Below are 17,436 nucleotides of genomic sequence, written 5' to 3' on the forward strand. Positions count from 1 at the left end.
ATATATATATATATATATATATATATATATATATATATATATATATATATATATCAACATATCTTTCAATATATTTTGATATCTTTATTATTTTTAATAAAATAATATAAATATTATTAATAAAATTGATATCTTTATTATTTTTAATAGATTTGGATGTTATTTTCTCTTTTATTAAATAAATATAAATATTATTCATAGACTATTTTAAAATATCTAAGGGGAAAAAAAGAAGAGGAAAGGGAATTTGGAAGAGGCGAAGCCAAGCTGGGCGCAAAGCCGCAGACAGTGTAGGGTTGCCGCTGCAGTAAACTAATAACAACAGAGATGAGAAACCCTGAAATCTAAAACCCTAAAGCAAGAAGAGAAGAGGGAAAAATGATGAGAAGATTTCTACCAAGAAATGTCACTCTCTACACTCGCCATCTCCTTCAGTCTTCTCCCCACCCCAATCCTACAATCCCCAACCCCTCCCTCGCTGCTTCAACACACCCCAGACTCAGGTTCTACTCCGACTCGTCCAACAATACCCCTCCTGACCCCCTCCCTGAATCTTCAGCTCTAGCGGAACTGAAAAAGAAAGATGATTCTGATGAAGTTAAGGATGTGAGTAATAAAGGTAAACGCGAAAAAAATGATTTTTTTAGTGAATTTTGTTGTTGTCTGTTTGGGCGCTTGGTTACTGAGAAAATGAATGGAAAATGGAAGTTTTTGTTCTTGTATTGGTGTTTTGGGTTTTTTTTTTTGGGTTTGAATTAGTTAGGGACCTCAGTTTAAAAAAATTCAAATGTTGTAGAATAATTTAGATTCCTTACCCATGTTTTCTCAGAAATCAAAAGTTTTTTTTTTTTGCTTGTTAATGTGTGAATGATGGGATAACATAGCATCCTAATTGGGGGCTTTTAGAGATAAATCATAATGATTTTGCATGATTTTGATAAATTGTTGGGAGATATATTAATTAGTGAATTTTTTTCAAGATCAGATTTTTGTTTTTTGTTATGTTCATTCAATTACATGTTATTTACTTGGCTGGTTTCTTTATGGCAGAGCTAAGAGAGATGATGGATAAGTACTTCAAGGGCGACGGGGAAGTGCTGCCTTCGATAATGGAAGCAGTTTTACAGAGAAAGTTATCGCAGAAGCATGAGGAGACTGATGATGAGTTGATGGAAGAACTTCGAATGAAGCCATTGAGTGATGTGGATGCTGAAGAGTTTCAATCGGATTTCGATGAACTGTACGAGACTGATAAGGAGCTCAATGATTTGTGTGATGCTAAAGAATATGTGGTGAAGAAAATGATGCAGGATCAATACTTCAATATGGATGACAAGAAGTGGGATGAGATGGTAAAGGAGGCGATGGACCATGGATTTATAAAGGATACAAAGGAGTGTGAGGAAATTCTGGAGGACATGCTTAGCTGGGATAAGCTTCTTCCAGGTATGATGGTTTTACAATTTGCTTCTTTCTTTTTTCTACATCTTGTGAATTTTGTTATGGAGTTTGTTTGTTATTTCATTCTGGTAGTAATTTATTTGTTTTATTATGCGCAGCAAACTGCAGCCATTGTATTTTTTCTTTTTGGGTTTTCAATTGTCATCAGCTGCATGATGCTTTCTAGATTCGATCATAATTTCTCTCTGTTTAGTTGATTAGAATTTTGAAATTAGATTCTTACTGTTTCAAAATTATTACTAAGAATGGTTATACCGACAATCTTTTAAGTATTTTATGCATTAATTTGCAACTGCTTATGGTTCCATGCTGCTATTATTTGTTAATCATGCTTGTGCAATCATAAGTTAATTGATACAATCAATAGCCATGGACATTACCTGATGACATATTTGTTGGCAATAGTCATTGGTTTGCTTATGGACTAGTTAAGTTATGTATCTGTATCTGTGAATAAGTTTTTTATTATAATTATCCTTGCTTTGGAAGAAGAAAAATGAGAATAGCATTTGGGCGGATCTGTTTTGCTCTGCTCAGCTCAACTTAGTCATTTGGAGCAGGTCTTAGGTAAGTCGAGTTGAGAAATATCTGATGAAAACTTATGGAATCATATTATTTGGACTGTTTTGGGATTGGGATTTTCCTTTGCTAGCACTATGGATATTGAGTATTTTTTTTTCAGTAACTACAAGCTCCTTAGAGTTTGCTAAATTTGCTGTTGGACAAAATTATCAGAACAATAGAACTAATGAGGATCTACTACGTATTTTGGAAAAAAAGGATTAGATGCTGTTGGATTGTCATTTTTTGTTAAAAAACCTCTGTCATTGGAAGGTTACAGGTTGATGCTGTTAAGAGCTCTTTCTTTTAATGGGTTTCCTTGTTTTTGCTCCCCTAGCCTTTTCACCTTTGCCTACTTTCAGACCCCTTGCCCATCTACTTCCGTAATCTTCCCCCAAAGCTGATCCAAGACTTCAGCAATTAGAGTTAGAGTTATCTTCCTTCATTCTGCGACTACTGAGTGTTTTTTCTCATCCCATAGTGTAGCTCAAAAGTCTATTTAGACTTTCATCAAATGGAAGGCATGGAGAAGTGACCTAGAATTCATAGTATCGTTTATTTCTTTGATAACTCAAAATTAAAAAATAAAATATCTGTGATTTCTGAAGCCTGTAGTTGATAAGAATGTAGGGACTAACACAAAGGCGATGCACACTTTCAGCAGGGTTAATGAACATTTCCCATGTACATGTTATAAATTTGCAATAACCTTATGGTGGTTTTTTTATTAATGGTTTTGCTGTCGAGTTTCTTCTGCTTGGTTGCTGAAACTAGTATATTTGAGTTATTTTGGAACATTTGTAGTATACCTGCAGAAAATTTGTAAGAAGCCAGAATTTTATTTTGATACGAATGATCTCTCTAGCCTCATATAATTCTGTGCTGGGATGGTATTGTCATGAGAGTTACACCATAAACTTTACATTCAGATGAGCAGCTACAACTGTTGCTGAGCATAGGAGCAGTACTTTGGGTCGTGACCAGTTGCCAATGAGATGAAATAAGAGGATGCTATCTGGACTTATGATTTAATAGCAACAGTGGAAACTAATGAAAGTTTTTAAATTTATGGAACCTTTCTTCTTTGTGTCGTGACCATTTTGCCAATGAGACGAAATGAGTGAAAGTTTTATTGCACATGTTGATGATCAACTTTATAAGCATGATTGAATTCTCACTCTCATATGATGTGGTTTTGATATGGACTATTTTGCTACAAATATATCTATTTTCTGGAAAATACCTTACTCTTGTGATTCAGAGTAAGAGTATGGTGTTCTGATAGCAATTTCTTGCATCAGCATGGAAAAAGCCCATTAAATCCAAGCCTACTTCTTCTAAGCAAGTTTTCCCTAAATAGGTTAAGAAAACCCCCTGATCAGATGTTGGTGGATTGTGTAATCAAGTTCCCATGTCCTCAAAGTCTCCTTCTATTCAGAACCCTCTTTTACACCTCCCCTAATTGGAAGAGCCACCTATTTGCAAATCAATCAACTTGACTCCCCACCCTTGCAAACACAGAAGACTCATGGAGGTCCACCCATCCTATCTACTATCTCCTCCACTACCAGAGTCCACTTTCACTATGATCCCTCTTCCATTACCATATGTTAGCTATAATTTAAATGGTGGTGAATATTTGCAACTTCAATCATATTTTAGGAAAAAAGCCTATCAAGAAAGCTAGGAGTTTTACTTGTTGAACTGTTGCTGTCTCTGCCCAAAGATTTGCAATGTCTATATGAGCTATATAATTTGGAAATTGTCATGGTGTCATTTTCCAAATCTCAGTGGTTGATGTCTATGGGTGTTTACAGCATTTTTTTTTTCAAAACATCCATGATATTGTAGTCACTCAGTTCAAATTTTCCTGCCATCTGTTGCTCTCTTTGAATTCTTGCTGTTTTTATTAGATGACATAAAAGAGAAGGTGGAAAAGAAATTCAATGAACTGGGGGATATGTGTGAAAGAGGAGAGGTTGAGGCTGAAGAAGCTTACGAGCTGTTCAAGAAATTTGAGGATGAGTTGGTCATGGAATATGTAAAGAAAATGGAAGCTGAAGGCCCACCACAGTTTGATGAGGCAACTGTTCCAGACAAGAAAAAGCACTTAGATGACCCACCAGGTGTGGGGCCAATTATTAGGTGGCAAACACGGGTAGTCTTTGCTCCAGGTGGTGATGCGTGGCATCCCAAAAACCGAAAAGTGAAAATGTCTGTTACTGTCAAAGAACTTGGGCTTTCAAAACCTCAATTTAGACGGTTGAGGGAACTGGTTGGAAAAAGGTACCATCCTGGAAGAGATGAACTTACAATCACTAGTGAGAGGTAAAGCCAACAAACAATTACATATTTTGATTTTCTATATTTTATTGATTGCTAGATTTTCAATATATAGATTTTATAGGGTCCCTTGTATTCTGTCAAGTGCTTGTTTTTATATTGCTTTGACTTATTTTTCTTGAATCTTCTTTCAATCTTGGGGGGAAAAAAAACAGAGAGAGAGAGAGAGAGAGAATTAAAGAGGAGAGGCTTTACACTTTTAAGCTTTTTTCGGTCCAATAATCAGCTGATTATGATTTTCTCATGTAATTTCCTTTCCTCTTGAGGTATTAATATGCCTGTGTTAAAAGTCTTCTTCCTTTCCATCTTCCAGCTCCCCTGTCCTATAGAATAGAACTTTACACTTTGTGAAAATATGTGCACTCGCTGAGAGGTCCGTTATTATGTAAACAACCAGAATTATATTTAATTCTGTGGTTGTTTTTTGGTGCTTTCAAGGCTCTGGATGCAGGCTCACTTCTGATTTTGCTTCCTCTTTTCATTAACTATGCACCGGATGCACTCCTTGTGACTCAAAATATAAATGATTTCCCTTTTACAGGTTTGAACACCGAGAGGAAAACAGAAAAGATTGCCTTAGGACTCTCTTTGCACTCATCGAAGAAGCTGGGAAAGCTACCAAATTGGCAGAAGAAGCTCGAGTTTCATATTGCAAGGACAGACTTAGAGCCAATCCAGCTTTCATGGTGAGGTTACATTCCAAGATCACGGGGCAAGGATCTAACACCATTTCAGCTTGAGAATTCAATACCAACCCCAGGCTTACACAAGAATGAAATTTGGGGTTAGGAAAACAAATCTTGGGTATCCATACGAGCATAGGACTTGCAGGTCATCACAAATTTAGGGGAAAACATGCCTGCGCATGTTAATTGTTGATTGATTCCACAAATCGACAAAACGCCATATTACTGAGAAAATTCACCAATGTTATTTTAGTTGTCTTTTTAATTTATTGCCAGCGGTTCTATGATTTTTGTTACTTTTTGAACAGAGTTAATAAATTTTTTTGTTGTTCATGATGCAATATCCTATTAGATGAATGGATAGACGATGTCGCATGCAAACTCTTTCAACATTTATATTTTGCTACTTTGCTGCTTGAAACGGTTTGGAATTCTATTCCACTTCTGTTAAAAAGTGATGATTCTCGTCTGAAGTTCTTCCATATTTCTCATGAAATGTTCTTAAACGTTCAGTTATCTTGCATCCTTTCAAAACAAGTTATTAGAGGATAGTTATGTTGATTGGTCCTGTCCTCCTTTCAAAATCTACTTCTCTCTTGTAACCTTAATTTTAATTTGAATAAGAATATCTCTGTTGTGGAAGGCTGTCTTAGACGCCAATGCTGAATTTAGACAATTCATTGCAACTCTTCCCCATGATGAAATAAGAGTAAAGGAGGTAAATTTAGTTAGTTTAAGAAGAAAGGGAATTTTAGTCGGGGAGGATCTTCTGCGGGATCATTTCAGAGTACAGTTGGGGGATTGACTGGGGATAGTTAAGTTAGAAAGTTAGTTTTACTGGAGGAACTTTGGAGCCGAAAACTCATGTGTACCCTAGCGTGCTTGCTATGAGCAGAGACACTCTGAAGATTGTTCTGTATCGCCAATTTGATGCTATGTGTGCAGACAGGAAAGGCACAGGTGGAGAGAGTGTTTTATTTGAGTCGTGACGCCATTATTATGGAGAGAGGACATGTAAAGAGAGAATGCCCTTGGAGAGCTGTTGATTACACTCAAGAACAGTGACAACAAACACAGAGTCAGTAGCAATTTGTCACTGTGGACAGACCTACCAGGTCAACTTAGTCTTAGAGCTAATGGCTACCAGGGATGACCCAGGACTCACGAAGATAGGACTAGGGTATTTCATATGATCCAGGAGAATGCCAGAGCTACCCCAAACATAGTGGCAGGTATGCTACAATTAAATTCACATATGGTTTATGCATTAATTGACCCCTATGCCACACGATTGTAGCAAATGAAATAATAAAGAAACTTGGGAGAGCTCCTAGTAATGTAGAAAAGGGATTTACAATAAGTATTTCTTTAGAATCAATAAATATTGATTATGTATATAAAAGGGGTTGATACAAGAGTAGACTTAATACCATTGGAATTACATGATTTCAATGTAATAGTGGGTATGGACTAGTTGGGAAAATATATGGACCAAATAGATTGTTTTACAAAAATGATACCTTTTCGAGTATTGTGTGACAAAAAAAAATAATTTTTAGGGGAGAGAGAAATATTATATTAGATTATATAATTTCAGTGATGACTGCTAGGAAATTAATGGGAAAGGGGTGTGGAACTTATCTTGCTTATATAATAGATTCCATAAGAGATAATATTGAGCTGTCCAAACTTTTGATAGTAAAAAAATTTCCAGAGATGTTTTCAAATGAGCTACCGTGCTTATCTCTAGAAAGAGAAGTTGAGGTTTTCATCGATTTATTGCCCGGTACAACTCCTATAGCTCAATCACCATATAAGATGACTCCTATAGAGTTGGTTGAATTGAAGATTTATCTACAAACATTATTTGGTAAGGGGTTTGTATGCTTGAACAATTCATCCTAGGGAGCATTGCTACTATTGTAAAGAAGGACAACACCCTTAGACTTTGTATCAATTGCAGATAGTTAAATAAGGTGACGGTAAAAAACAAGTATCCATTACCTAGATGACTTGTTTGATCAATTAAAAGGAGAGAAAAAAATGTTTTCGAAGATAGACTTAAGGACAATGTACTACCAGTTAAGGATAAAGGAGCAAAACACCTAAAAGACCACATTTAGAACTTATTATGAGCACTACAAGTTTTTAGTGATGCTATTTCGACCGACTAATGCTCTGGCAATGTTCATGGATTTGATGAACATGGTATTTCAAGCCTATTTGGACATGTTTGTTGTTGTATTCATTGATGACATCTTAGTGCATTCTAGTTCATTCTTGAAACTATTTCCTTCCCTTTAGCACTGTTCATGATGTTCATTACACACTGGTATACATACAAGTTATGTCCGTTGATATATTTCAGAGGCGATGAGAACTGTTCCCTTTCTCTCTAGCACTTTCATTGTGTTCATTACATGCAGATATATTAATGCACTGTGTCTGTCGGTATATTCCCGAGGCGATGAAAACCATTCCTAACTAAGATGTTGATTCTAATTAATGATTTTATTTTTTCCAATGAAATTACCGACGGAATACACTGACAATTAATGCACTTATTGACTGAGATACATGTTTTTTACTGGTTTTCTAATAAAATCACCGATGGAATGAGAATTCCAACATGCTGGTAATTAATGCATTTCTGATCGTTGACTGTGTTCTTTATTGTCGAGAGAATTTAAAAAATTGGAGGGGTTTTTGAAATATTTAGTGTGAATTGAAAATTTCAATTTGACTTTACAGAGAAAACACCGATAAAAAATTTAAAAATAATAATATTTAATTATCCGTTAGGAATTCCATTTATAAAACCTAATATAAAAGCTACACGGGCACAACAGACCTTCAATTTGTTCTCTCTTCTTCTTTCGTCTTGAAAACTTAGTTCTTCTCTCTTATTCTCTTTGGTCTTCTCTTCTCCTCTGTCTCTTAAACATCAAGGCTAGAAATCAAGCTTTCTTTCTCTAAATGCAGTCAACATGTATTTGTGGGTTAATTTTTTTTTAAGTATTTTCTTTTTTTTTTTCTTATTTTTTGGGTTTTTTAACAATTTATTTTTGTTTATTTTGATTTTTTTGTATTACAACAAGTTCAACTCTGAAATTAAGTATGTCATTAAGGTAAGAATTTTTCATTCCTTACCCATTATTTGTTTTTACATTATTTTTTCTTTTTTTGTCTTTGTTTTTGTTCAATTATTTGCTCTTAATAATTTTATGAATTAATAGTTGTAATGAATTTTAGTTGTTATTGAAATAATTTTCATTATTTTTTTGAATTTTAGTTATTTTTTCAAATTTATTGTTCAATTTCAATTAAATGTATATGATTAAATTTAATTATTATTTTGTATTTTATTCCATTTAGAATAATTTTTCTGTGAATTTAGGATCACAAGTATTACCACTTAGAAATAATTGTGTTGAATTGTAGTTGTTATTGAAATATTTTATTATTATTTTGTCGATTTTTAGTTATTTTCTTTGTTTATTTTTTTTAGTATTTAATTAAATGTGTAGAATTAATGTTAATTATTATATTGTATGTATTCCATTTAAAATAAATTCTTGTAAATTTAGGATTAAAAATATTATCACATATAAAATGGGAATTTTCTATGAAATTGAATTATTCAAAATTATTGGTAGAAATTGAATAAAATATACTGATTTGTAACATATATGTTGTCTATTTACAAGATGAAAAATTTTAGGTAGCTTCCCATTTAGGGGAGGTGTTGCTGATTTGTTTTTTTTTTTAATATAAATTGTTTATTTTTTTCCGTGAAGTTGTGTAGATGCCTAAGAAAAAATCAATTGCACGTCGTGAGGACAAGATCGTTGCTAGTTTTTCTAGTAGTGATAATGACAAGCACAAGTCATTAGGTGTTGACGAAAAAAAGGCACCTGAGGTACAAGCATTGACTCACGACACTGCCTCATTGAGTGCGATGCCACAATAGAGAGGAAGGGTCCCTTCACAACAGGATCCATTCACCTGTAAGTATGAGATGTAGTGGAACGATGACCTTTCAATGTAAGTTTGTTTTGGTTTACAATGACATGTTTAATAATTTTTGAAAAAATAAAATAATATTTCATTAAATTTATTCAATTTCAAGTTTACAAATATTGAGGTTACCCAAACAATAAAATTAACATTTAAATCATCGATGAAAATTCTATTATTTCAATGGAGCCAGGTTTTTAAACATCCTGAATGAAAACCGCATGTTGATGCATGGTTTTCAAGGTTTAAGGTTAGTATTAACTTATTTTTTTTTATTATTATAATTCATTTACTTTATTGAAATTACTGAATTTTTTTTTATAAATTTTTATTGTAAGAGAAAATTTGAATGGGATAGAGTTAGTGATAATGTTGTGAGAAGGGTTTGGGAGAATCATGCTGCAACGTAACTAGGTAACATCAAAATCAAGATAATTTTTTTTTCAAATATTAAAATTTCATTTGTCATTTACTTATAGATAATTTGTTTGTAACATATAGGTTGCGTGACTTTTTATACGAGACACAAAACAAATCCAAAAAATATGTGAAAGAAAATGATTTACCAAGCTGAAATGACATGACAGTTTGGAAGAATTTCAGACCGCTATACATCTTAGAGACTATATAAGTGGAATACTATCATCACGTGACGTCTACACGTTTCACGCAACGTTCACAGTCCGGTGTGAGGAACTGGAGCCGGAAAATTCACGGTTCCGTTACCACACACACTAGTGGCTCCGTTTTATTTGTTTCGCATGTGAAGCGGATTGTAAGATTTTTTTTAATTACATCTATTTTTTTAATTTGTTGTTTCTTATAAATATATTTAACTGACAATATTTTTATCTTGAAGGATGCGGTTCTTGGACGTGAGCCAAGCCCAATGAAGCTTTTTGTGGAAATGCACATGCAGTGTGATGACCACCAAAAAGGATTGCAACAATTCATGGATAGCCGAGCTCAATAGTTTGTGGTGTGTTAGTTTTCAACCATTTTTTCGTAAGTTATTATTTACTTGAATTTGATTAATTTATTTTTTTTATTTCCTGGAGACATATAACAGTCGATTGAAGGAGAGATACACAGATGATCCTTTACCCATCCGAATATTGATTTGGATTTGTGGTTGGAGGTAGGATCATCTAGTGGACCCGATAGAAATCAGGTGTACAAACTCTCTAACACTATAACCGAGAACTTGTAGATGACTCATAGTGTTTTGACTGTTGGATGCTCGCAATCAGTCTCGAGCACTCAATCTCTAGAGTTTGTGGCCTTGTTAGATCAAGGAGTTCATGAGTGTACGCCCCATCTTAATGAAAAATATGAACCACTCTTTGCGAATAATGAAGAACTCCGCCTAGTGTCAATGGAGATGAGATCACAGATGAGTGGTATATGTGCACCCTCTTATTGGCCCACAGTTCCGGGGACGACTAGCCTCCTCCTCCTCCAGCGTTACCTCTATTCTACTTTTATTGTATTTGAACGTACAAATATTTAAATTTGTAATAAATATTTGATTAATATTAAGATAATCTATTTTTAAATATTTGAATATTCTAGAGAGTTGGAAAAGAATTACAACAAATGTCAATACTACTGTTAACTCACTGACAAAATTAGTCTATTTATTCTAGAGAGTTGGAAAAAAATTACTGTAAATGCCACTGCAATTATTAACTCACTGGCATAATTACATACGGTTCTCCTGTTGGTGATATGCTAAATCGTACCGAGAAAATTACCGACAGAATGAAGCGAATAATTGTTTTTGGCGTGCATGTTCCATCTGTAAAACCACCAGTAAATTTATTAATGATGAACCTACCGACAGACCAGAAATTACTAATAACCGTTTTGTCGAAAGATGTTCGTTGGTAAAATAATTACAGATGGACTATTATTGTAAATACCGATAGAATTTTTATCGGTAAAATTATTAAATCTAGTGGTAACATGTAAACAATCGATTGGCTATAGAGCATTTTAAACCATCCTATATAGCATGTGAAAAGTATTCCAAGGCATATTCCAACAAAGGATAAAAAGAAGAAAAGAAAGAAATGAAGGTCTAAAGGACGGAAAAAAGAAGAAAGTAAACTACCAAAGAAAGCAGGTTGATGATAAGGTTTGCAAAAGATCAATTGGCTTAGGTATCTCTTTATTGAGTTGTACTATTTTCCGATTCAAAGCAGTATAATATCATCGAAAGCTAGGTTTTCTTTCTGATCTCCTTCAAGAAGAAGCAAATACAAAAAGCAAACGAAATGGAGGCAAGGTCTTGTACTTCCACTTCTTCTTCTTGCTTTTTCCCTGGGAGAAAAGATTCAAAATGTCATCATGAAGCTATAGAGTTTGCTTGCAGTACATGTTTATTCTGTGTTTCTTGCCCACTTTCTATTGCTTGGTGTTGCATCATGTTGCCTTGCAAGATTGGATGTAAAGCTGCTGGGCAAGCAAGGAAGCGGTTTACCTGTTGTCGTCATTGTGGATCAGGGAAGAAAATCTACTCATCATTTTCGGACATAGATGATTCAGATTGTCGGCTAAGTCATCACAAACACTCTTTTGGGCCATCAAGAAGTAGAATGTCACACAAGGGCAAGGCTAATGATTTGCAATCTAGAAGGTCTGAGAAAAACCTGAAATTTTTGTTTATGTTACCTCGGCCTGCATCTTGCTGATCTCTACTTCAAATTAAGTTGCTTTCTCTCAAACTTTGATGGTTATTTTCTGCTTATTGAGTGTTAGTATTGTTTAGAATCTGGTTCTGTCGAATGCTTTGCTTATTGATTGACATCTTGTGGCTGATTTGTATGTCTTCTGAGGGATCAGCATCCTATCCAGCAATTTTTTAAATGATCATCGCATTTTTTTCCTCTTAATTTACTTCTTTCCTCTGATTTTTTCTTGGTAAATTAAATATAAAATTTGTTTTTATTTTTAATCTGGAACAAACTTAAAGGTAATAGGATACTTTTAAATTTTCTTCAAGGAGAAAAAAAAAGGAATTATTTATTTCAAATTAAGTTGCATTATTCTCGTGGAAAATGGTGTACCAAAGTTCATGTTTGCCCTATTATTACCTATAATGATTTGGTTTTTATATATAAAAAAACCAACTTATAAATTTATTGACAAATTATGAACTTCAAGTAAAAATTAAATTGTGGTAAGAATCAATTCTCATGTCTTAAAATAATTTATTGTTTATCCTCTGGTACTACAGTTAATTGAAATATTATTTTTTCATATCTACTTAATCTCCGGTAACATAAATGAGAATAAATCTTTTTGAATTGTCTATTATATAAACAATTTTGACAATTAAATTAATATTCCTTTCATTTAAAAATAAATTATTTTTCATTTTATAAAAACATCTATCTATATTTTTAAAAGACAACTCTATTTTGAAACATGTTTTTTAATAGACATTATTTCTCATTCATCCTAAGAATCACTTACATAAATGGAAATTATTTGATTAAAATAAATTACAAAGTAGACATAGGAAAAGAAAAGTCAGCAAGAATGAAATTTCTAAGTATATATTGGGTGATGTAACCTCTGATTTTAAATATTCTTTAGTAAAAACTATCAAATTCACTCGATTTAAAAGGGAACATGATTCAATAAGCTATTTAACTTTTTATGTGTATCTAGAAAATAGAGATCATACAATTTCTCTTTTTATAATTTTAATTCTCATGATTGTGACTATTTTGACCTCAAACACATCTTGGATTTTATAAGTGTTCTAGAGAATTTAATATTTTTTTTAATTCTCATAAAAGTGGTCTCATTTGACACTCATTTAGGTGATTTCTTATTAATAATATCCTACAATACTCCATTTGAATTTCTCAAGACATAAGAATAATTAAAAGCTTAGTTTATTTTGGTTTTAACTACAAGAATCATTTATCAAATGAATATGTAAGAGTGTTACAATAAAATTGACACATCTGAATCATCTATGTCCGAAATAGAGGTATATCTTTTTAAAACAAAATAGAGGTATATCTTTTTAAAACAAAATTAACAAATCAAAGATTTTTTTTGTCATTAATTGAAATAAAATGGAAGTTATATAAACTTCGATGCTTTTTTTTATAGATGTAAAGTATATTTTTAAAAAATATAAAGACAAAATAAAAAATCAATAAAATTACGAGTTACTTAATTTGACAAGAGAAAGAGTAAAATAAAAAAGGTTTTAATAGCCAAGAATTGATGTGAATATTAAAAATATTTTGTATTTGTCTATTTATATATAAATTTGTGAAAATTAATTTAACATTCATTTTATTTTTTTATTTAACAAACACATTTTTTTGTTTTAAAAAGATATACCTCTATTTTAAAACAATTTTTTTTAACACAAGCAATTTCTTATTCACCCTAATATGTCCAAGCATCAATATTACTACGTGTATTTGGTATTATGGTAGTTGTCGTGGTTGTGGTTTGAAAAAAATTGTTTTATAAAAGTATTTTTAGTTGAGATTGGTTTGGAAAAATATATGTTTGGTTGAAATTGAGGTTGAACAAAAAATAGTTTAATGTGTTTGATTAAGAATACTTTTCAAATTGAGGTTATAAAATAACTAAAAAAGACATATTAATATTGATAGTTTTTAATTGAAATGTTGTACATTTAACTACTGTTATTACATCATGAAATAAAAAATACTTTATATAAAGTATTTTTTTTATTGTTCCATTAAATTATTTGCAATTCCATCACGTACGAAATCCATCCAACAAGAACAACAATTTCAATGGCTTCTTGAGCGTGCAACAACATCAGGTAAAATATCATCAGAAACAAAATTGGGATTGCGATCAAATTCTGCAAATGCTACGTCATCATGCAATCTCCTTCTAATATAATTATGTAGTGTCATTAAATAATGGTAAACACTAGTTTTTCAAATAAAATACAATATCTGAGAATTTGTTTTGGATTTTTTTTATTTTACTAGGTCGGACCCAGACACCAGGCATTTAGATTTGGGCCGGACCTGATCCGGCCATGAACAGTGGAGCATGCAGAAGACGAAGGTGAAGGTGAAGGTGAAGGTGAAGGAGAAGGACAAGGAGAAGGAGAAGGGGAAGAGAAAGAGGAGTGGCTGGCGGTGGAAACGACGGAGGCCAATGGTGAGCTAAAGGAGTTGTTGTCCACTATGCTCTATTTCTGGTCTTCTTCTTCAGACAATGGTGAATGCAGAATACGAAGGAGAAGGAGAAGGGGAAGAGAAAGAGCAGTGGCTGGCAGTGAAAACAGCGGAGACCAGTGGTGAGCTGCTCTCCACTGTTCACATTTCATGTGAACAGTGGAGAATGCAAAAGACGAAGGAGAAGGAGAAGGAACGGGGAAGAGTAATGGCTGGCGGTGAGCTGAGGGAGCTGCTCTCCACTATGCTTTGTTTATGTTCTAGCCGCCGCCTTCTTCTTCTTCTTCTTCGGCACCTCTGTAAAATACAGTGTTTTAAACACAGTTGCAATAAATAGGAAACATAGCATTGCGAAAAGCATGCAATTTTTGCTTCAACAAAACTGAGTTTTGAACACAGATAATAATAGGGCCTATGCATGAAAATTGCTACTTGTTTTGTAACCAAATGATATGTTGCAACTATTAAATAAAAACGCTGCAGCAAACACTAAGCCAAATGAACTCTTAGAAGGATGCAGATTGATGACAAGGTTGTTGGATTTATTATTATTATTATTATTATTATTATTATTATTATTATTATTATACTTTTCTTTCGTTTTTTTCTTACAATAATTCATGATAGAACAAAATGTTTGCCAATTTTGGTAAAACAATAATAAGAAGTGACGTGGTTACATAGATCCAATGTTATAAATATAAAATTTTTGTAGGTGTAATTAAAAGGTTGTGTGGTAAGAATAATTGATCTTTCCGTAAGGGACAAAAAGAAGAAGAAGGAGAAATTCTAAACTTTAGTCGACTAGCCTAAGAAATTCAGGTGAAGGGGAAAAATAGGAAAAATACATTGTCAAGAATGGGATTCGAACCCATGCCCTTTCGGACCAGTACCTGAAACTGGCGCCTTAGACCAACTCGGCCATCTTGACATTATTGTTTATGGTTGGATTATAATTTTATATATATACATATATAATTGTTAATTAACATAAAGCTACGGCCGAGTTTGGATGAAAAATAAGCCTCCATTCTCATGAATTGTGTTCAAAATCAATACACAACTTTTTTTTTTTTATTTAACACTACATAGATAATTTTGTTGGTTAAGGTTTTGCATGTTTGAAAGTGAAGTAGTGATTAATTTTTGTTTGAAAATATATTAAAATATTTATTATTATTATTATTTAAAAATTATTTTTAATATTAGTACATATAAATAATTTAAAAATATATAAAAAAATAATTTTAAATAAAAAAATTAAAAATTTACCCAATATGTGTTGGAAACGCTATAGCAAAGAGGGTATAACTTTCACCTCTGAGCAGAAAAATTCAAAAGTAACAATTATTGATTAAAGCTACCATAAATGGACTTCAACATTCTTTTCCATGATTGGTGGGATATCTCTGTAACATCGCCAAGACAACGAATAACTGTTGCTTTGAATTTCTGAACTATAGCCCAGTCGATCAATTGACCACTACAGTGTACAAAAGCTGCAAGGTTTTCTAGGTTTAATTGCGGTATGAGAAGACAGAAGTAAGAACTGTCATCCACCACAGGCGGCTGCACCACATCCAGCAGCACACCCTCCACCATAAATGGCCGAATCAGCTTCAGATGATTTGTTCTTTGATGCACCATCTGCACAAGAGAAGACTATGGCTGAAAGTAGACAAAGGGTTAGCAAAACTGCTCGCAAGAGCACTACTAGCTAGACATGAACCATCAATGCCACCACTTCCATCCTCTGTGAGCACCTCTGTCAAAGGCCTCGCCGTCGATCTCTCAATTCCTAGCTATATGGGGTACTGTATATATGTCTTTTGGAGTGGGAAGTGGGAATCAAGCACAGCGCCAAGAGGAATACTTTGTGTTGCACATGCTCCCCACTCTTTGTTCTCATTAAGATCGATGATTTTGCTGAAGAACTATAACATCACAGCCAATTTGCCACATAATTTGTGACAGCTGAATCCTGATCGTGCAGTCATAGTGAGGTCATGTGGCCTCCACTTGCCCTCCTTCAAATTGGGCATATCAACTTTCACTAGCTACTCTTAATAATTTTATTTTCTAGTGATGTTGACTTGGGAAGGCTGCAACTACTGGCCTAAGTAGTGGAAACCCTATTCATATCTTGTTTATTACTATTTAAAGTATTTATTAATAAACAATACTTTTGAGTATTATAGAGCTTGTGGAAGCCGATTAGGATTTGGGGATGATGGGTTAGGGGATGATGGGTTAAGTTCCTTCATCATTGGAAAACTCCAAAAAAGTGTTGGATATTTACCGGGGGTGAGTAAAAAAACTGAAAAACTAATTAAACTGAGAAAACCAGAAAAAAATAACAGAAAAAACTGAACCGTAAAAAAAAACCCGATTAAACCGATTAAAATTTTGAAAAAACCAACCGGTTCGATTTCGGTTTTATAAGCCTGAAACCGAAAAAACCGCACCGAACCCAAACCGAAAAAAACCAGAAAAAAACTGAGCTAAAACCGAGCCAAACCGGTTTGAACCGGTTTTTGTCCTAAAAAACTGAACTGAACCGAAACTAGTCAGTTTGAACTGGTTTCGGTTTGTTTTTTTTTTTTAATTTCAGTCTGGTTATTTTTTTTGATAAAAATCGAACCGAACAAAAAATAATCACCCTTAATCTTTACAAATATTAGTTGGTTATCAAGCATTAATTAATTTGGATCATTTCCTAGCTACTATTATGTTGATTAATGCATTTTTCAAGCATTAGCATGCATCTTGTTAATTAGTTGGGATTTTTGAGTTCAAACGTTTTTGTTTTAGCATTTTGATACATACCTTTTGTCCCTTTTGAATGAAAATATCGTGAAAAATCCAAGAAAAAAATCAGAAAACATAAAAACATGGAAATAAAAAAAAAATAGAAAACCAGGAAAAACAAATTGTATTTATAAAACCAAGCCTTGTAAATAGAAATATGCTCATGCCAATGAAATAGGTTAGTTTTGCAGGATGATTTTCTGAGTTTTTCAACTTGCTGGTTTTTCAAGTTTTTGTTAATTAGTTCTTCAAATTATTTTTTTAATTTTTATTATTTTAAAAATTAATTGTTTTTTGGTCTAGCAATCTTTTTCACAAGAGCAATAAACTTTACTTCTGGAAAAAAAAATACGAATATACAAATACTTATG

The 17,436-nt window shown here is 33.0% G+C and overlaps 1 protein-coding gene and 1 non-coding gene across 2 annotated transcripts; one reads left to right on the plus strand and one right to left on the minus strand.

The window, feature by feature from the left end:
* Positions 1 to 228: 228 nt before the first annotated feature.
* On the plus strand, positions 229 to 5,384 carry LOC133676192 (uncharacterized). The gene is made up of 4 exons (XM_062097801.1): positions 229 to 619; positions 1,051 to 1,446; positions 3,936 to 4,350; positions 4,907 to 5,384. Exons 1-4 carry the CDS (start codon positions 379 to 381, stop codon positions 5,103 to 5,105), a joined length of 1,251 nt encoding a protein of 416 aa, XP_061953785.1. The 5' UTR covers positions 229 to 378; the 3' UTR covers positions 5,106 to 5,384.
* A 9,723-nt stretch (positions 5,385 to 15,107) lies between these two features.
* Positions 15,108 to 15,188, minus strand: TRNAL-CAG (transfer RNA leucine (anticodon CAG)). Its single transcript has one exon. It is a non-coding gene; the product is annotated as a tRNA-Leu (tRNA).
* Between the last annotated feature and the right edge of the window lie 2,248 nt (positions 15,189 to 17,436).

The sequence above is a fragment of the Populus nigra genome, chromosome 16 (assembly GCF_951802175.1).
Source record: "Populus nigra chromosome 16, ddPopNigr1.1, whole genome shotgun sequence".
NCBI lineage: Eukaryota > Viridiplantae > Streptophyta > Magnoliopsida > Malpighiales > Salicaceae > Populus > Populus nigra.